Here is a 17,802-nt window from a genome sequence, read left to right as displayed (position 1 = left end):
AAACCCTTAAATTATAATAAAAATGACAAAAAAAACTTAATTTTTAATGAAAATGACACAATTAAAAAAATAATAAAAAATATGACCGCGCGCAAGACGTGTACACTGTTTATGAAACTAAACACTATCTATGAAATTGAAACTATTTATGAAACTGCACTATATATGAAACTAAATAGTACTATACTATTAATTGGTCCAATTTCATAAATAGTGCCTAGTTTTTTGTCCACTTTCATAAATAGTGTCTAGTTCTTAATCATATTTCATAAATAATGCCTAGTTATTGGGTCCAGTTTCATAAACAATGTATAGTAATTGGTCTACTTTCATAAATAGTGCTTAGTTATTGGTTATGTTTCATAAATATTGTCTAGTTCTTACTCCAATTTCATAAATAGTGTATAGTCTAATTTCATAAATAGTTTATACCTATTGGTTTTGTTTTGGAAATAATGCCTAATTCTTGTTTTCGTTTCATAAATAGTGTCTACTTATTAGTCTTGCTTCATAAATAGTGTCTACTTATTGGTCTAGTTTCATGAATAGTGTCTACTTATTGGTCTAGTTTCATGAATAGTGTCTACTTATTAGTGGAGCTTTATAAATAGTGTTTAATTCTTGGTTCAGTTTCATAAGGTTTGAAACTTAAACTTTTTTTGGTCCTGTAAAAGCACCTATTGTGCCGAAAACGATGAACCCAGAAGTGACTTTTTAGATCAAAACCTTGAGAAGATTATGTTCTCAGTAATTATATTTAAAAAGTTGTTTTCAATTACCAAATTAAAATTTCCTCACTTTTTTCATATACCTACAATAATAAATGTAACTCTCCATCCAATTTCTTGAGCTTGGGTGTCATCTTGGAGAAATTTTTTCTTGTGTCCATAACACAAATGGAATACCACGTGTTATTATATAAGTGGTGGAAATTTTTATTGTTTGTGTTATTAATTTTTTAACATATGAATCTCACAACTTGTATAAAATGTAACACCCCGTGTTCTAGGCACATTGAAAAGTTTCTCGTCATCATGACTACTATTGGAAAATAACACCACAAAAATAAAATAGGAGAATGCAATATAATTCGAAGTATTTTTCTTATTTTAAGCAAAAAAAAAAAAAACCATAAATGCAGCTGACGATGGAACAAAAAGATAGGAGGAAAAAGTGGAGTGTTTGAAGTTAGGGAGGGGAGAGGGGTACGCGCCCGAGCGCAGGTTGGGTTTGTTAGTTTTTTTTTTTTTTTTTTAATTTATCTTTCTTATTAGTTTTTTGTTCTTATTATTAAAATAAAGTTAGTGGGTGGTTTTTTTATTTATTAAAATGTAAAGATTTGAAACCCTTTTCATTAGATTTCCTTAATTTTTCTCGTCTTATTTTATCATGCGGTCCTGTCCGGTCTGAGTCGGTTGTAGGTCCACATCTTTATCGCACACAATGGAACGGTTTGGTTTGTTTTAATGGTAATGTTTGGGTTAATGATTTTCAAATTCCAAGTATGTAGCCAAGAAAAGGATGGTGAGAGGTTAATACAAAGGCTTAATTAGATAAATAGTTCATGCAGTGATAGGGTAGTCGAAAGATAGTTCATGTGGTAAAAAAAATTAGGATTTAAGCTCATGTGGTGAAACGTGTTAGGATTTATGCCAACATTGAAAATTTTGTTAACTCTCCATTAATTGGTAGTACGCTCACATGTGAGGCAACTTGTAGCTTGACATGTGCGACTCACGTGCTAACAATTAACAGGGAGCTCCATTTTAGTCTCATATGCGTGGCTCACCAAGGGCAGAGCCATGAAGGGACCATAATGGTTATGGACCTAGCTGAAATTTTGTTTCACAGAGAAAAACTAGAGTTATCACTATAATCTCCAAAGATTTTTATGGAGATTAGGGCCCAACCAGAGGGGATAGAAGAAGTTAGGGGTGGGTTCAAAAAACTGAAAACCCAAAAAAACAAAAAATCGAATCGAACTAAAATCGAAAAAACCGAACTGAACGAAAAAACAAAACCGAATTGAATTCTTTTGGTTCGGTTCAGTTTTAGTGATCTAGAAATTGAACCGAATTAATTAAATTAATATTTTTTTATTTAATTATCTGTTTTGGATATTATTTTCTAAACCCAATTTGTAAGTCCAAATGTGCTGTGAGTTGTTAGGATACAAACCTTCCAACAGGCGGAAAATATGTATGGGACATTGACGATATAGTATGTATCCGTCTTCTCTGGATAGTTTAAGTCATCAATTGTAGAGATAATAGTCAAAAGTTGCATCAACAGATCATACAAAGTGTCAATCTCACGGGTCCTTACAAAAAGAATTAAAAAGAAAAACAAATGGCAAACAAATAGAGGCTCGTGCTATAGCAAGAGATACCTTTATCTGGTTAAATGCCAAGGGCCTTAAACCAGTCATATCCAAAACCTTCACACACGTTCCAATATATTGTCCATACTTCTTCGTTGCGGAAGGCTGCAACAAAAGAGGGGGGGGGGGGGGGGGGGAATCAGGCTCCTAAAAGAATTCCTTGTTAGAAAGATAAAACTTAACATTCTCAAGTATTGACCAATACAACACGATCTCTGTACTCATTCATTTTGATGTGAGATGTGAGATTGGACATAGTAATTTACCTACAATGACAACAAATCAAACAAGTAAGCATCACCACAAGAATAATAATATCACATAAGTGCATACAAACATGCACCAAACTACATTTTAACAAAAACATGGGTACATAAAACTCATTATTTTAGAAAATTTACGTATCTGCATGTTAATACATGACCAATGTTATAATATCTTGAAACTCCATGGTATACTTAATGACTGATTTTCTTAGCATTGGAAGTCTCAGTGACACCAAAATATAGAACATTATGCCCGTAAATTCTAATGCCTACTCTCAGATCAGATTTTTTTTTTCATTTTTTGAAAAAAAAAAAACAAAAAATGGAAATCGAACCGAACTAAACCCAGACCTAGAAGAAGTAGGCGAAAGAACTGGTTTTCCTAGAGTTTAAACTTTTTCACATGGTGCGAGTGGTTGTTGACAGGCTTGAATTATGCTTCTAATTTCTATCCATGTGCAATTTTCATGTTCTCGTTAGCCCTTTCTATTAGGTTATTTCCTTCGCCAATTAACAAGGCTCCCAACTGGTCGGAATGTGCTGAGGAAATAGGGTGGAATTGAAAAAACAGTCGAGCAAATAAACATCAGAATCAGACGAAAAATCTAGAGAGAGCACAACTGTGAGAGAGACAGAGAGAAGAGATGGATCAATACTGGATTTTGATGATGGATGACATAATAACCAAACAATGGCTAAGAGATGGTTGAGAGTTAGATGAGCGAGTGTGTTGCTATGTCGTTGCAGAGATAGCATTATAGGCGGTGTTGCATCGTGTTTTTATTTTTATTTTATAACATTTGTGAGATGACCTTCATAACCTGAAATTCTGGTTTCACCAATGTGACTCACGTGCTAATAATTATTGGAGAGTTGCTGAAATTTTCAATTTTGACTTAAATATTAATAGAGTTCACCACAGTGGCTTAAATCCTCATAAGAAGCACTTCAAGTGTATTTCTAGGAATAATTTGCATTTTACCAATGATTGGTTTTAAAAATGTTTTCCCTCAAAACGCTTTGAGTCATTCAAAAATACTATTTAAACGAGCCCTATATCGAGTTAGTAGCATTGGAGGTTGTCAACAGCAAGGTGATGAAGTATGAATAAACTTTAAAATTTAGTACACTTTCAATGCTAATGCTTGATTTCTACTATAGCCATTATGAAAGTTCGGTATGGCAGATTAGGACCGCAGTTTAACCACCGTGCTCCCACCGCCAACCTTAAAACTCTTTATTTTTAATTGTATTTATTACATAAATAATATAACCAAACTTTTCTCCATTATTTTTAAGGACGAAGTTAGTTTCTGAACTATTACCTCAGTAAAAATTAGGTCTATGAATTATTTTTTTAGGTAAAATAAGTCCCTAAATTAATTAAAAATTGCTAATTTCATCTCTACTACTATATTCAAGGCTCTTTCATACAATTTTTTTATAACTCAAGTCACTTGACACACTTTAGAGTGTAATACCGTCATTTTTTCGTCTCTAAACCCTTAACATTCATATGGATTGTGAATCTAATGCCTAATTTACCCTCTAAAGTTAACTCCATATAGGGTTGGGCATAAAAACCGCCAAACCGCAAAACCGCATCGAACCGTATGAAAAAAAACCGTGTTGACCGGAAATGTCAACTTTGAGTGAAAAATCGAACCGGACTGTTCAAACCGGTTCCGGTTTCGAATGACCAAGAACCAGCTGAATCGAACTGAACCATTTTATTAATAATAAATAAATAAATTATATACACACACACACATGTCATGGTATAATAGGTTGAAAAATTGGTTTCATTAAATTGCAGAAGCAGAAGATCATATCCCAATTAGGGTTCACTTTCACTCACACACACGACTTCACACACACACACACCCTATTCCTGAATCCTAATTTCCCCATTTCACATAGACACAGTCGACCTCGGCGACCCTCACTCACGACCTCTCATCCTCAACTGCGATGACCCTCATCATCCCTCATCCGCGACAGCTCACGACACTTCGTCCTCCGTCCTCCCTTCTTGGTATTTTCTCTATCTATATCTAACTGTACATGCCTAAAATATTTGGTGATATTGCAAAGGTCATGTGCATTTCTGGGTCATCTATGCATATGCTGGTTTATGGTTAATCCAGTTTGCGATTTGCAGCCCAATATAGAGATTTTTTCTCTTACATTACATGCCCACATGCGAATGTGTAACCTGTCGTATCCTATGAGCTAATGTTTGTTGACAATGTTAGGGAATTTGCATTTGGAAGACAAGAGAGTGTTGTGATGCCATTCGTGTTACTGCTATTTGAGATGTGGATTCTTTGTCTATAGTAATGGTAGTTTCTTTTGCTAGCTTTCTGTGTGACTATTTAGGCCAAGATTCTACATTTCTGGTATTCTGGTTGTGAACTGTTGATGCTCTTTGCTTGTAATGTGTAATCTTTTTTGGTCAAATGAATTGGATTATGACTCTTTTGTAGAGTGGGAATTGCTCCTCGTTAATGCTTCTCTCCTTGTATCTTCCCCTCTGTCTCAAACCTGTTAGCTATTGTTCCTTTAGTTGATGTCTTCTATGTTGAAAATTAGTAATATCTTGACAAGCCATAAAGGAATTTGATGCATTTGACGAACATGAACCAACTAACCAAGTGTAGAAGACAAACTTAAGGATAATGTTAGACCTACTTCTACTTTAGCTTGCTAACAGATAATTGACTTGTATGTGCAACTTATCAATGGCATGGGCTCGTATTTTCTTTCGAACTGCTTCTTGACGTCTCTGCTGCTACATAGGAGGTTTTGTGAAGAACTGCATTCACTGAATTTGTGAACATGCATTGAATTTTAGGGTAACAGATATAGGTATAGCGCACCTGGTGAAGAATTGCAAACATATAGTTGATTTGAATGTAAGTGGCTGTAAGGTACTTGTCACTTAGTCCCATCCTATTTTAGTGCTTTGCGAGTTACAAACTATACACTTTGAATTTGAAACATATATGCATAATCTGTATAGTTTCTATTCAACCTTATCTTTGCAAAAAGGAATGGTGGCACATCTAGTATTGGGGATTCATAAACTATTCAGTCCTAGCTTTTCACCTTTTACTAGTGATGGTATGTATGTAACTTTAATTTTTTAGCACCTTCCTTATCACCTTTTCTCCTTAATCTTTCACTTTTATATGTTCCCTTTTGCTACTATTGATAGTTAGTGGAATTTATAATTTACTCTTTCAATCAGTGGCAGTCAAAATGCATACATTAAACCTGCAGATGGCAGTCAAAATGCATAAGATTTTGTTTAAATCTGTGTGTGGCAGCAAGTTGAAATTTGTCAACAGATTTTGTTTAAATCTGTGGCAGCAAGTTGAAATTTGGAGCATAGTGACAGTCAAAATGTGTTTAAATGCCTTAAAATTGGGGATTGAGCAAGTATAACATATGTGGGTATGACTAGAAAGGAACACTGCAAATGCATAAGATGTGTAGGAAATGTGGGTTATGACTCTTCAAACTTTTAAGAATGTACACTTTTTATATTGAAGTTTCGACAAGAATGAGATAAGCATGAGATGATTTTTATTTTTCTTGAGGTTTTTTTTTTCTTGATGCTTCTTCAAACTTTTAAAACTGGGGAAGCCCATGCTTCATCTCTAAAATAAGTTGTTTGATTCTGTTTGTTCTCTGGAATAAATTGTTTGATTTGATTATATGTTGTTTGATTAATTGATTGTGTATAAGAGCTGCTGATTGTGTACAGGAGCTGCTGCTTCCTGCTTGCTCTCTGAAGTATGAAAACCTGCAGTTTGCTTCATCATTTTTTTTGTTTGTTGACTGATTGACCAATGCATATGTATTTTAGTTGTCTCTTTTTGTTGAATTGGTGCCACTACCAAAGACATTTGCATTAAAAAAGATGTGTTGTATGCAACTTTATATAATCAGTTTTAGAAGATGTATTTGAATGCATGATGATTTGGTGTTCAAATAATTTAGTATTCGGAACCGTAAACCAGCAAGAACCAAATCGGAGTAGACCGAACCGTAAGGTTCTAGTAATAAATTTAAGCGGAAACACACCGAACCGAATCGTTGATATATTCCGATTTCGGTTCCAGTTTAAGGGTGGAACCGCACCGTGCCCACCCCTAACTTCTTACACTATTTATTTATTAAAATTACCAATCTACCCTCCAATGTATATATATGTACATAACGTGACTTAAATTGACGGAAAATTGAATATAGTAGCTTCAAATATAATATTAGGATGTAATTGGCATATTCTTATAATTTAAGGACTGATTTTTATGAAAAAATAGTTTAAAAACTTAATTTTCATTCAGATGAGAATTCAGGATTCTTTTAAATTTAAGGAAACTAATGAAAAGAGTTTGAAAACTTTGAGTTTTAACGATAAGGACAAAATAAAGAATAAAATGAATAGTATCAAGATTAACACTTTTAGTTTAAAAATATGATTTTTCATTAAAGTGAACACTAACAGCAACTTTTCGCAAAAGGGACACGGTTTAATAAAAAAATATTTTCAACTCCACATCGGGGCATTGGAAAGTGATGCGAATTCTCCGATTCTAATGGCAGTTGCCAAGAAAAAAAGCGAAAACCCGCAAATGAAAGCCTCCGAATAACGCACTCCAAAACGCACACACTCTCTCAGATCACAACCAGAAGAGAGAAAGAGAGAGAGAGAGAGAGAGAGAGAGGGAAAGGGAGTTTCAGATCCAAACGAAGAGTTTCAGATCCAGAGGCAAAAGGAAACAAAAAGCAGAGGACTTTTCTGTTTGGTTGCCGAGAAAATGGAGAAGTTCATCGACAACTTACCAGCCATGGATCTGATGCGCTCCGAGAAGATGACCTTCGTCCAGCTCATCATCCCCGTCGAGTCCGCCCACCGCGCCATTTCTTACCTCGGCGAACTCGGCCTCCTCCAATTCCGAGACGTAAGTTTTCGGAAACTCAGATCCGACTCGCTGTTTCGTGAATTCGGTTTGATTTGGCATTGTTCAGTGGCCGGAAGTTGGGATTTCATTGTTTGCATTAGGATTGATGATAATTTTTGCATCAGCTTGTTCAAATGTGTGTTTTAACTAGTTGAGTGGATAGCGGGAGTTAGTGATTGATGAACTTAAATTTTAGAATTTATGATTTATTCAGTGGAATTCATCTTAAAGTTTTATTTTTTCGGGGGGAGAGATTGCGGATTTAGGTTGATCTAAATTGGAACTTACTCACATTGTATTTGATCTCCTTTCGTTTACCTTTTTTTTTTGGCTGGAAATTCTTTAGATCTCTGTGTGTTGCATAAATTCTCACTGAGGAAGGGTTTCCATGGGGGCCACCTCCTGCATTCCGAGTGGTAATTTTCCGGTCGATTGAGAAATGTTTAGTGTTATGTTCTAAGTTATAGATTAAGAGACCCTCTCCCTAAAGATAGGAGATTTGATGTCTTACCAACATTGTGCATGACAACCGCATGTTTTTCTTAATTGGAGTAATTCTCTAGTAAGAATAAGTTCTTGTACTTGTCAATATTGAGTTCGTATACCAGCTTACTCTACTGACGGTTAAATAATATAGAACTTCGTCTCATTTGAGGGGTTATAATTTTAGCTTTGTATTCCATTTGAGTTGACTATGTCCTTTATGCTTATATCCTATTCTGATTTAGATCAGGTTAGCTAACTTCATGTGATTGACAAAAGAAATAAAGTACTTTTGGGTCTGAAGGATTGGAACCTTTGCAGCTTTGGCTGAATTGCTTTGGGTTTTTTGGATAGCACCCTCCTTTGGTATAGACTAGTTGGGCTTTGTTTATGATGTGGAATTTCACATATTCCAGTTGCCAAGTTTTACCGATTTTTGGAATTGATTTGTTATGACAATCCTAGTTTTTCCAAAGGTTTTTTTGCTGTCATGTAGATGATTTCCTGCACATCCACATGTATTTGTGGAACTAATTTGAATTACAATATTTTTCCATGTTTTTCTATATTGATCACATAATTAGAGTTACTTGGATTGCTATATAGTATGCAAATTAATTTTGTGGATAGTTTTGAACTAGTAGCTATACTCGTTATGGTTCCAAAGTTTACAGGAAAATTGAGGAGGTACATGCTTAGTGGTTATTATTTAGAAGTTTGTTATGCTCATGGTCGTAACTAATAAGTGGTTTGAGAGTTTGTTATGTTGTTACCTTTATAGATCTACTGGGCTTTCTGTAGCACCTAACTATTCTAAGACTTCAAATTGCACATTGTCAAAATCTATCTTAGTCATTCCAGGGAACCAATTCTCCATTTTTATGAGTGTGGTGGTATGTCTGGAAATGAAAATGCAAAATTGTGAAACTGAAAGCTTTAAAACATATGCTGTCTGAATTATAAGTAATTTGATATTTTTTTTTCTTGATAAAGCTTCAAACCACAGGTGGTCTAACTGGTAAGTGGCTTGAGAATCTTTCTGATATATCTCTTTGAAGTTAAGGAATGCACCCAGTTTCTGCACTGCTCTATATTTATTTTCTGGTCGCTGCACATACATATAAGTTCTTCAAAGGAATATGCAATATAGTCCTTTTTTCTAATTTTAGTATATGCTGATTGTCATATTTCTTTTCCTCTTTTTTTTTTTTGGTTTTTGCAGTTAAATGCTGATAAAAGTCCTTTCCAACGAACATTTGTTAATCAGGTATATACTCGGATTTGATTAGAACTACAATTGCATTGCAATCTGAATATTTAGGACTGCAGCATCTATCTTTCTTGAGTAATGGTGGAAGATTTTGCGAATTTAATATTTCCATGTTTAAATCATTAAATTTCTGATGTTTTAGAGCCTTTATGCTTTCAGTTTTTAGTGTGCAATGTGCATATTCTTAAATCCTGGAAAAGAAAACCTATGGTCCCCTCAACTTTTTGCTCTGTTTCAATCTGTTCCCTAAGAAAAGGATTAGTTCATTTGCCCTGTTTTATGAATTTGTTGCAATGTGGGCTTGTGTGCAACTTCGTCCAAAATTCTTTCAAAAATATGGAAGTATAATGCAAGAGATCTAACAGAATCTTGGACGGGGTTGGAATGAAGATCATGTTGCAGAGAATTCATAATATGCAGGGATTCTCAATCTCTTTTTAGGGGATAAAGCGGGATAGTTTCCAAAATTGAAGGGGCATAAGTGAAATTCTTACCATATCATTGTAAGTTTACCTTCATTACCCATCATTAAGACTGGATTGTGCATGCCCCCTTTCCTGGTTATTTACCAGAAGATAGAAAGGTATGGGTGTTACACTAGGAATATTTTTCTATGGTAGTCCTTTTCTCTGCCTAAAATCTGTGCAAGTTGCCCCTGTATAGTTGACCTCTATATATTCTCAAAGTGATGAAATTTGGAAGTTGGAATTGAATTTCAGAGAAGCTGGTGATCATAGTTTTACTATGATAATTCTATAGTGGATAGTGTTGGATTATCATTAATTTTTGTCTTATATCCTCTTGAGGACTTCTGCAGGTAAAGCGATGTGCAGAAATGTCAAGAAAGCTGCGGTTTTTCAGAGATCAAATTAGTAAAGCTGGTCTACTTTCATCTGTACATCCTGTTTTACAACCAGATATTGACTTAGAGGAATTAGAGGTCTGTTTCTACCTCAGCACTCTTGCATTTGTTGTTAATCTGAAAGTTAAAAGTCCGAAATGACACTGACCAATTGAGCCCTAGGGTAGGGAGCATTTGATTATGTAAAACTGATAGTTTGAATTACTTTGCTTGAATCATTTCCAGATACAATTAGCCGAGCATGAGCATGAGCTGATTGAGATGAATTCTAATAGTGATAGACTTCAACATTCATACAATGAACTACTCGAGTTCAAGATGGTATTGCAAAAGGTAACTGGCTTTATCTTCTATCTTCAGTATTCGTGATGTATTGTCGGCTTCCCTTTCTTTTAGAATATTTCATTAGTGTCTCTTGTGCACATGTTGCATTGATTGAGGCTTGGCCTACGATCGGGTTTTCTCCAACCCCATTTTGTTCATGAATCTCCTATATATTGAATTTATCATTTTTAGAAAAGAATAAATTATAAAATCTTACTCCCTAATTCTAGTTTCAATGCTTTTTTCTGTGCCTTCCTGTATGTTGAAGTCACCAATTTAAAAAACGAATCAAATTACAACGCCTTACTCTCTAATTCTAATTTCATATACATTTTTTCGGCTCCTTCTTATATATCTTTATGTGGTCAATTTCAGGCAAGTGGCTTTCTTGTTTCAAGTAACAGCCATGCGGTTTCAGAGGAGAGAGAACTAGATGAGAATATTTACTCAAATGATAACTATGGTGATGAAGTTTCATTACTTGAGCAGGTACTTGTTGATTATGCCTTACTAGCTTTGATGTGCTTTTGGTGCAAAACCTTTTACTATGGTTTCATTTATAATTGATTTTGTATTTTACAGGATATCAGACCTGGCCCATCAGACCAATCTGGTTTGAGATTTGTTAGTGGAATTATTTGTAAATCCAAAGCTCTCAGGTTTGAGAGGATGTTGTTTCGTGCTACAAGGGGCAACATGCTTTTCAACCATGCCCCAGCAGATGAACAGATCATGGATCCTTTATCTACTGAAATGGTTTTTTTTTTTTGCCTCTATAAAAGGATCTATTTTTTATTTATACTTATCTTTCATGTGCTTTCTCTTAGTTTTTTTTATTTGTAGAATGATAATGTCTATGAACTTCTTTAGTAATTCCTCAAAGTTGTGCAGGTTGAGAAAACAGTGTTTGTAGTGTTCTTCTCCGGGATGCAGGCAAAAACAAAGATTTTGAAAATTTGTGAGGCCTTTGGTGCGAATTGCTATCCTGTTCCTGAAGATATAACTAAGCAGAGGCAAATAACTAGAGAAGTATGTATTTTGTTAAGAGTGTTGGAAATTCATTTATTTTTAATTTGGAGACAAGTTTCAAGCTGTAAGAGGGAATCTATTTCTTTCGAACATGTTTACAAAACTTTAATATGTTTCACTGTTCTTTTGTATCTGATATGTGCTTGATGCATCTTTAGCAACTACTCCCTTTATTATTTTTTGGGGTGTTATAGCCTATAATTGCAGGCCGTGCTAATTGTAACAAAAGCTCTATTCTGTTTTGCTGAAAGTTCAGGTTTTGGGTTGCAGGTTTCATCACGTCTTGCTGAATTGGAAACAACCTTGGATGCAGGGATTCGTCACAGAAATAAGGCCCTTACATCTGTAGGGTTTCACCTAGCAAAATGGATCAACATGGTAAGAAATTTCTGAAGCTTGTCTCTGGTTAACTGTTATTTCTAACAAAAAATATTGTGCTAATGTATAACTAACGACTGCACTAGTGATTTAGTTTTATCCTGACAACTTTGTCATGTTTTCTACCCTCTCTCCCAGGTAAGAAGGGAGAAAGCTGTATATGATACCTTGAATATGCTAAACTTTGATGTTACAAAAAAATGTCTCGTTGGAGAGGGCTGGTGTCCTATATTTGCAAAACCTAAGGTAACTTGTGTTGCTTTCTACATCAATTTTTTTGTTATGAAGTGGGTATAATATATCAAGTCCTATATTTGCAAAAACTGAGGTAACCTGTATGTTTTATGGTTCAACAGATTCAGGAGGCACTGCAACGTGCTACATTTGATAGCAGTTCGCAAGTGGGAGTAATATTTCATGTGATGGATACAGTAGATTCACCTCCTACATATTTCAGAACCAACCGCTTTACAAGTGCATTTCAGGAAATTGTTGATGCATACGGGTTAGTTAAAATATGCTGCTCAGACACTTTCTTCTGTTTTTTGAAAGAACATTGTCTTTAAATTGATGCTTCATTTTCTTTGTAAATGATGGGTATTCAGGATTAAGAATTACATTCTGTTTGTACACGGTTCACAACTGGTAGGTGTTTATGGTTGACACATTTGGAAGGAAGCCAATGTGCTGGTACAAGTGATTTAGTACACAGCATGGCTATTTTCAGTTGACAGTTAAACTAAGAGTAGAAATTACCTGCTGTCCAACCTATTAAAGGGTGGAGCTTAGATAGTTAGGGTTTTGTTTAGGTATGGAATGGGAGGGACGGGAAGGTGGGGATTTGCTGCAAGTTATTACTGAACTTTTATTTTACATCTAAACAATCAAGTTGTTCTTTGCTCTCATGTATGATGCGAGAACTGAATTTATTAACTTGGTTTGAAAAAATAGCTAAATTCTAGAACTCATATTAAATCTTTATAATTGATAGAGATCCTAAAAGGTTGTGAGTTGTCCAAGTTATCTATCAGTTGTGGTTAAAGAACATAGATATAAGTGAGGGGATCCATTGTAAATATGATCAGGCACTTCCCCTGTTTAGTAGCAGTTATGTTAGCATTTTTCACAACCTTGTGAAAATTGTAAGTGAATCAATTTTAAAAAATCAGCCCAATTGTTGTTTTCCGCTATCAGTTCTTGTAAAAAAAAACCCAATAGTTTAGATGATGAGCAATACTGGAATTATGGTCTAGCAATAGAACTGATCTGTGTCTAATGAATTTGGCAGTGTTGCAAGATATCAAGAAGCCAATCCTGCAGTTTACACTTGTATTACATTTCCATTTCTTTTTGCGGTGATGTTTGGGGACTGGGGTCATGGAATATGCTTATTGCTCGGAGCATTAGTTCTTATAGCTCGTGAAAGTAAACTCAGTGCTCAGGTGCGTCCTTACTACCAGAAGATTGTAATGAATCATATTGATATGGTTATAATAAATAAATGTTCTTCTAGATGCTTCCAATCATGTACCATTTTCCAGTTCATGACTAGCAGCTGTTACTAAAAGTACATCTTTTGCACTCTCCAGAACCTGTCGAAAGATGTGTTGTAATCCTAGCCACTCTTACTTTTACCCTGAGCTTTTTCATGGCTGCCACTGTTTCTGTGTCAACACCATTCAGCAACATATCATATAACAAAGCCTGCATTTATTGGGGTACAAAGACAACACTGCAGCCATGGTTTAGTTAGCGACTTAGCACCAATATGATATCTTTACCTAGATTTACATATCCCATGTCTTGGGCCATTCTTATAGCGGTACCGATGATAGTATTAATTAATAAAAGCAGTAACAGCAGCAGAAGTAATAATTTTTTTCATATGGGAGTAGGATAAGCTTTCATTTCTTATCAGGTGTATTGCTGAAACAATTCCTAGTCCTAATAGCTATTGTTTGAGAGGAATGACCCTAAAGGGACAAGGACTGGATGATAATGCAGTGATCTTTGAACACATGATCTGATGGTTCAATTTTGTCTGAACGAAAATATTGTGGTGTCTCAAATGCAAGCGCAAAACATGCATTTAACATGTAAAATAGGAGATTGTATGTATTTCCTAAGTTTATTAACAATAAATTTCGTATTATTTCCTACCAGAAACTTGGGAGCTTTATGGAGATGCTATTTGGTGGGCGATATGTACTACTCTTGATGTCCCTATTTTCAATCTACTGTGGGTTGATTTACAATGAGTTCTTTTCTGTTCCTTTTCACATATTTGGTGGGTCTGCTTACAAATGTAGAGATGCTGCTTGCAGGTAGTCTTTCTATATTAAGTCTTCTACTCTACAATTGCCTTTGTGTTGTATCATGTATTAAAGTCACCTTCAGCTGGGTTGTTTAGAACGAGTTTATGTGTCACAGTGTACCACAAATATATTGTTTTAGAGAATTGAGGTTTCTAGAATCCATGTGCTTAAACCCCCACTGCCTGTCTGCTCTTGCACTGCTTGTTTTGGCTTAATTACAGATCAATGCTTATAGAATTTTCAATATTTTCCAAATAATCTAAAAATATAAAGATATTAACAAAATTTGTTAATTTAAGTTATGTTTCACCATGGTTTTGGATGGACTGGGGGTTTCATTGCCTCCTCCTCTAGGGGTCATTTCTAGGGTGAAAAGGGTCATCCCTTGTTTGATTTATGGGGGTTTTCTCCCTCTTGATTGATGGAGTTTGGTAGTGTGTTCTTTTGGAGTATTTTTCTGGTCCATAGTGCACTATTGTTGTGTTCTACAGAATGTCCAACTTGTGAAAGTGCGTCACTGTGGCACCTCCTTTCTCCCCTTCTAGAACCCTGCATTTCTGTTAAAATATATTACTGACTTTTGATCTACTTAATTATTAACTGTTCTTTGTTAGGCATTTCTGGCGCTCTATTTGTTTGACATATTCTCTATCACTTTTATTTGACTTGAAAACTATCCCCTATTTTATGATTAATTAATATAAAGACTTTCCTCTGAAGAAAACTGACTACTTATCATAAATTTGTCTTCTTTTGAGCAGTGAGGCGCACACTATTGGCTTAATCAAGTACAGAGATCCATACCCATTTGGTGTGGATCCCAGTTGGCGTGGAAGTCGTTCTGAACTCCCTTTTCTGAATTCTCTCAAAATGAAAATGTCAATTTTGTTGGGTGTTGTGCAAATGAACTTAGGAATTCTACTAAGTTACTTCAATGCAAGGTTTTTCAGCAGCTCGCTTGATATAAGGTGTGTCTCTGCTCTTCAAATGTGTTTTTTTTTTGTCAGTTTGCCGTTTGTGTTACTTTGAAATGAAGTGCACAGAAGTTTGACTTATTCTGCATCTTGTTGTTAGGTACCAGTTTGTGCCACAGATGATCTTTCTTAACAGTCTTTTTGGATATCTTTCACTTCTTGTTGTCATCAAGTGGTGTACAGGATCTCAGGCAGACCTCTATCATGTAATGATTTACATGTTTTTAAGTCCGACTGATGATCTTGGTGAAAATCAATTATTCTGGGGCCAAAGACCACTTCAGGCATGCATTCTGCTCCTCTTTTCCTTTACTTCGTATATGCAACTTCTTATGTGGTATTTTATGTTATGGTTAACAAATCTCTGGTTTTGCAGATCATTTTGTTGCTTTTGGCTTTAATTGCAGTTCCATGGATGCTCTTTCCAAAACCTTTCATATTGAGGAAGCTTCATACAGAGGTACTGTGGAGTAACTTGCTTAGGCATCTGTCCTTGAGTTCTAAGATGGCAATGGAATGGAATAAAATTTACTAGTAATTCTTGAAGTTTGTGCGTTTGTAAATATTTTTAAAATTTGATTACGTAGTGATTAGTATTCTCAACTGTTTATGGGGACTCGGTTTACTTATGAGAGGTATACTTGTCTTTGACTCACATAAGTGTTTGAGGCGAGACTTAAGGAGCTTGAGAAGATGTGATACTTATGTTTTTCTTATGTTCGTTTTCAGAGGTTTCAAGGTCGTGCGTATGGGATGCTTGGCACCTCAGAGATGGATCTTGAAGTGGAACCTGATTCTGCGAGGCAACATTATGAAGAGTTTAATTTCAGTGAGGTATTTGTACACCAGATGATACACTCCATAGAGTTTGTTCTTGGTGCTGTTTCAAATACAGCATCATATCTACGACTATGGGCTTTGAGGTATACCTATATTTATTCTTCTTCTTTTTCCGTGGTTTCTTTCATCTATGGGGTAGCTTTCATTTGATATCTGTTGCTCCTATTACAGCTTGGCGCACTCAGAATTGTCGACCGTTTTCTACGAGAAAGTTCTCCTCCTTGCCTGGGGGTGAGTTCCAACCCTTTCATTCTTATTATTGCATGCATGTGCATATGAATGCTAGTTCTTCTCCTCAAACTTCTTCCTGCTCTTGGACACACGAAACCTAACCTGGATTGTAGTCTAGATCTACTTACGATATTTTCAAGGGTCACACAGTATGGAGCTCCCTCCCCAACCCCAAAATCCTCTCCCCGGACCTTAACTACATACTTGCCCTAATCTTACTATTGTATTTTCCTCAGTTTCTTAGCAAGCTTGTAATTTGTCTCACCGTCTTAGAGGCTTACTAAAGATCATTTTTTTCATCTGGCATAGTAAATTTCTTTAATTCTAAATTGGCTTGCCATTCCCCAGACCCTGAGCGGTAGGTCTCGGGTTCGAGACTTGGGAGCAGCCTCTCCATAAATGGGGGTAAGGCTAGCCGACATTCACCTCTCCCAGACCCTGCGTAAAGCGGGAGCCTTGTGCACTGGGTACGACCTTTTTTGGCTTGCCATTCCCCAATGGGACAGAGACTATATTGCATTTGACGCTGCACATATTGGTCAATTGTTAACATACTTCTGAAAACTTATAACAGGTATGACAACTTCATTATCCGGTTAATTGGGTTATCAGTTTTCGCCTTTGCAACTGCGTTCATACTACTCATGATGGAGACGCTAAGTGCTTTTCTCCATGCGCTGCGTCTTCATTGGGTGGAGTATCAAAATAAATTCTACCACGGAGATGGCTACAAGTTCAAACCTTTTTCCTTCGCCTCCATAACCGAGGATGAGGATTAGTCCACTTGTATACCAGTTTTCTTGTTCTTTGGAAGGAATGGTATTTAGCGCAAAGAAATGCAGAGTTGTATCTCCAGCCTGAAATGGAATTTGAGAGAGCGAGCCATATTTCAGGCGGCATGGAGGGGGAAGATGCTCGATTTTGACCTAGACCTGTAAAGTCGTGGCTCATATTCTTTGGTGTAATATTGGTATAAAAGGGTTCCAGATACGAGTCATGGTTAGTTCCCTTCATAGTTGTGTGTAGTTTGATTTGTATTCCGTTTATTACGAGGAGGGAAATTAGGTTCACAGTTTGTAAAGAGGAGCTGGGGAATCGTCATACCGTGCATCTTTTCCGGGACTTTAGTTTATTTAGCTTACACACACATGCACGGTAGGTGCGGATTTTGCTGGGAATTGGTCCTGGATTTTTTACAGTTGTGACATTTATAAGTTTATGAAAATCAGAGATTCAGAGGAATTGGTTTTGTAACAGGACTTTAGTTTATTTAACTTGCATGTCGTGTTCGTTAATGGGCCACGCTTGTGTAGATCCGTTGAGAAAATGGATCATGTCATTTTCAACACGACGTGAATAAGAGAAATGATCCGATCAAATCATTGATCTAACAAAAATGCTCCTTTTACTATCTCTCAATACCAACATTTGTATTTTCTCTTTAATAGGAATGAGGTTGTACAAATAGAATAGATGG

The 17,802-nt window shown here is 35.7% G+C and overlaps 1 protein-coding gene across 1 annotated transcript; it reads left to right on the top strand.

The window, feature by feature from the left end:
* The first annotated feature begins 7,158 nt into the window (after nucleotides 1-7,158).
* Nucleotides 7,159-17,567, top strand: LOC114819519 (V-type proton ATPase subunit a1-like). The gene is made up of 18 exons (XM_029088471.2): nucleotides 7,159-7,619; nucleotides 9,325-9,369; nucleotides 10,190-10,312; nucleotides 10,460-10,567; nucleotides 10,934-11,047; nucleotides 11,141-11,314; nucleotides 11,450-11,587; nucleotides 11,858-11,965; nucleotides 12,104-12,211; nucleotides 12,322-12,470; nucleotides 13,254-13,407; nucleotides 14,129-14,289; nucleotides 15,042-15,248; nucleotides 15,355-15,538; nucleotides 15,631-15,714; nucleotides 15,984-16,177; nucleotides 16,266-16,325; nucleotides 16,900-17,567. The coding sequence occupies exons 1-18, from the start codon at nucleotides 7,476-7,478 to the stop codon at nucleotides 17,102-17,104; spliced, it is 2,460 nt and encodes an 819-aa protein (XP_028944304.1). The 5' UTR covers nucleotides 7,159-7,475; the 3' UTR covers nucleotides 17,105-17,567.
* Nucleotides 17,568-17,802: the final 235 nt, after the last annotated feature.

This window comes from Malus domestica, chromosome 11 (assembly GCF_042453785.1).
Source record: "Malus domestica chromosome 11, GDT2T_hap1".
In the NCBI taxonomy this organism is placed as follows: Eukaryota; Viridiplantae; Streptophyta; class Magnoliopsida; order Rosales; family Rosaceae; genus Malus; species Malus domestica.
The sequence above is the reverse complement of the archived record's forward strand: the minus strand, read 5'-3'. Positions and strand labels throughout refer to the sequence as shown.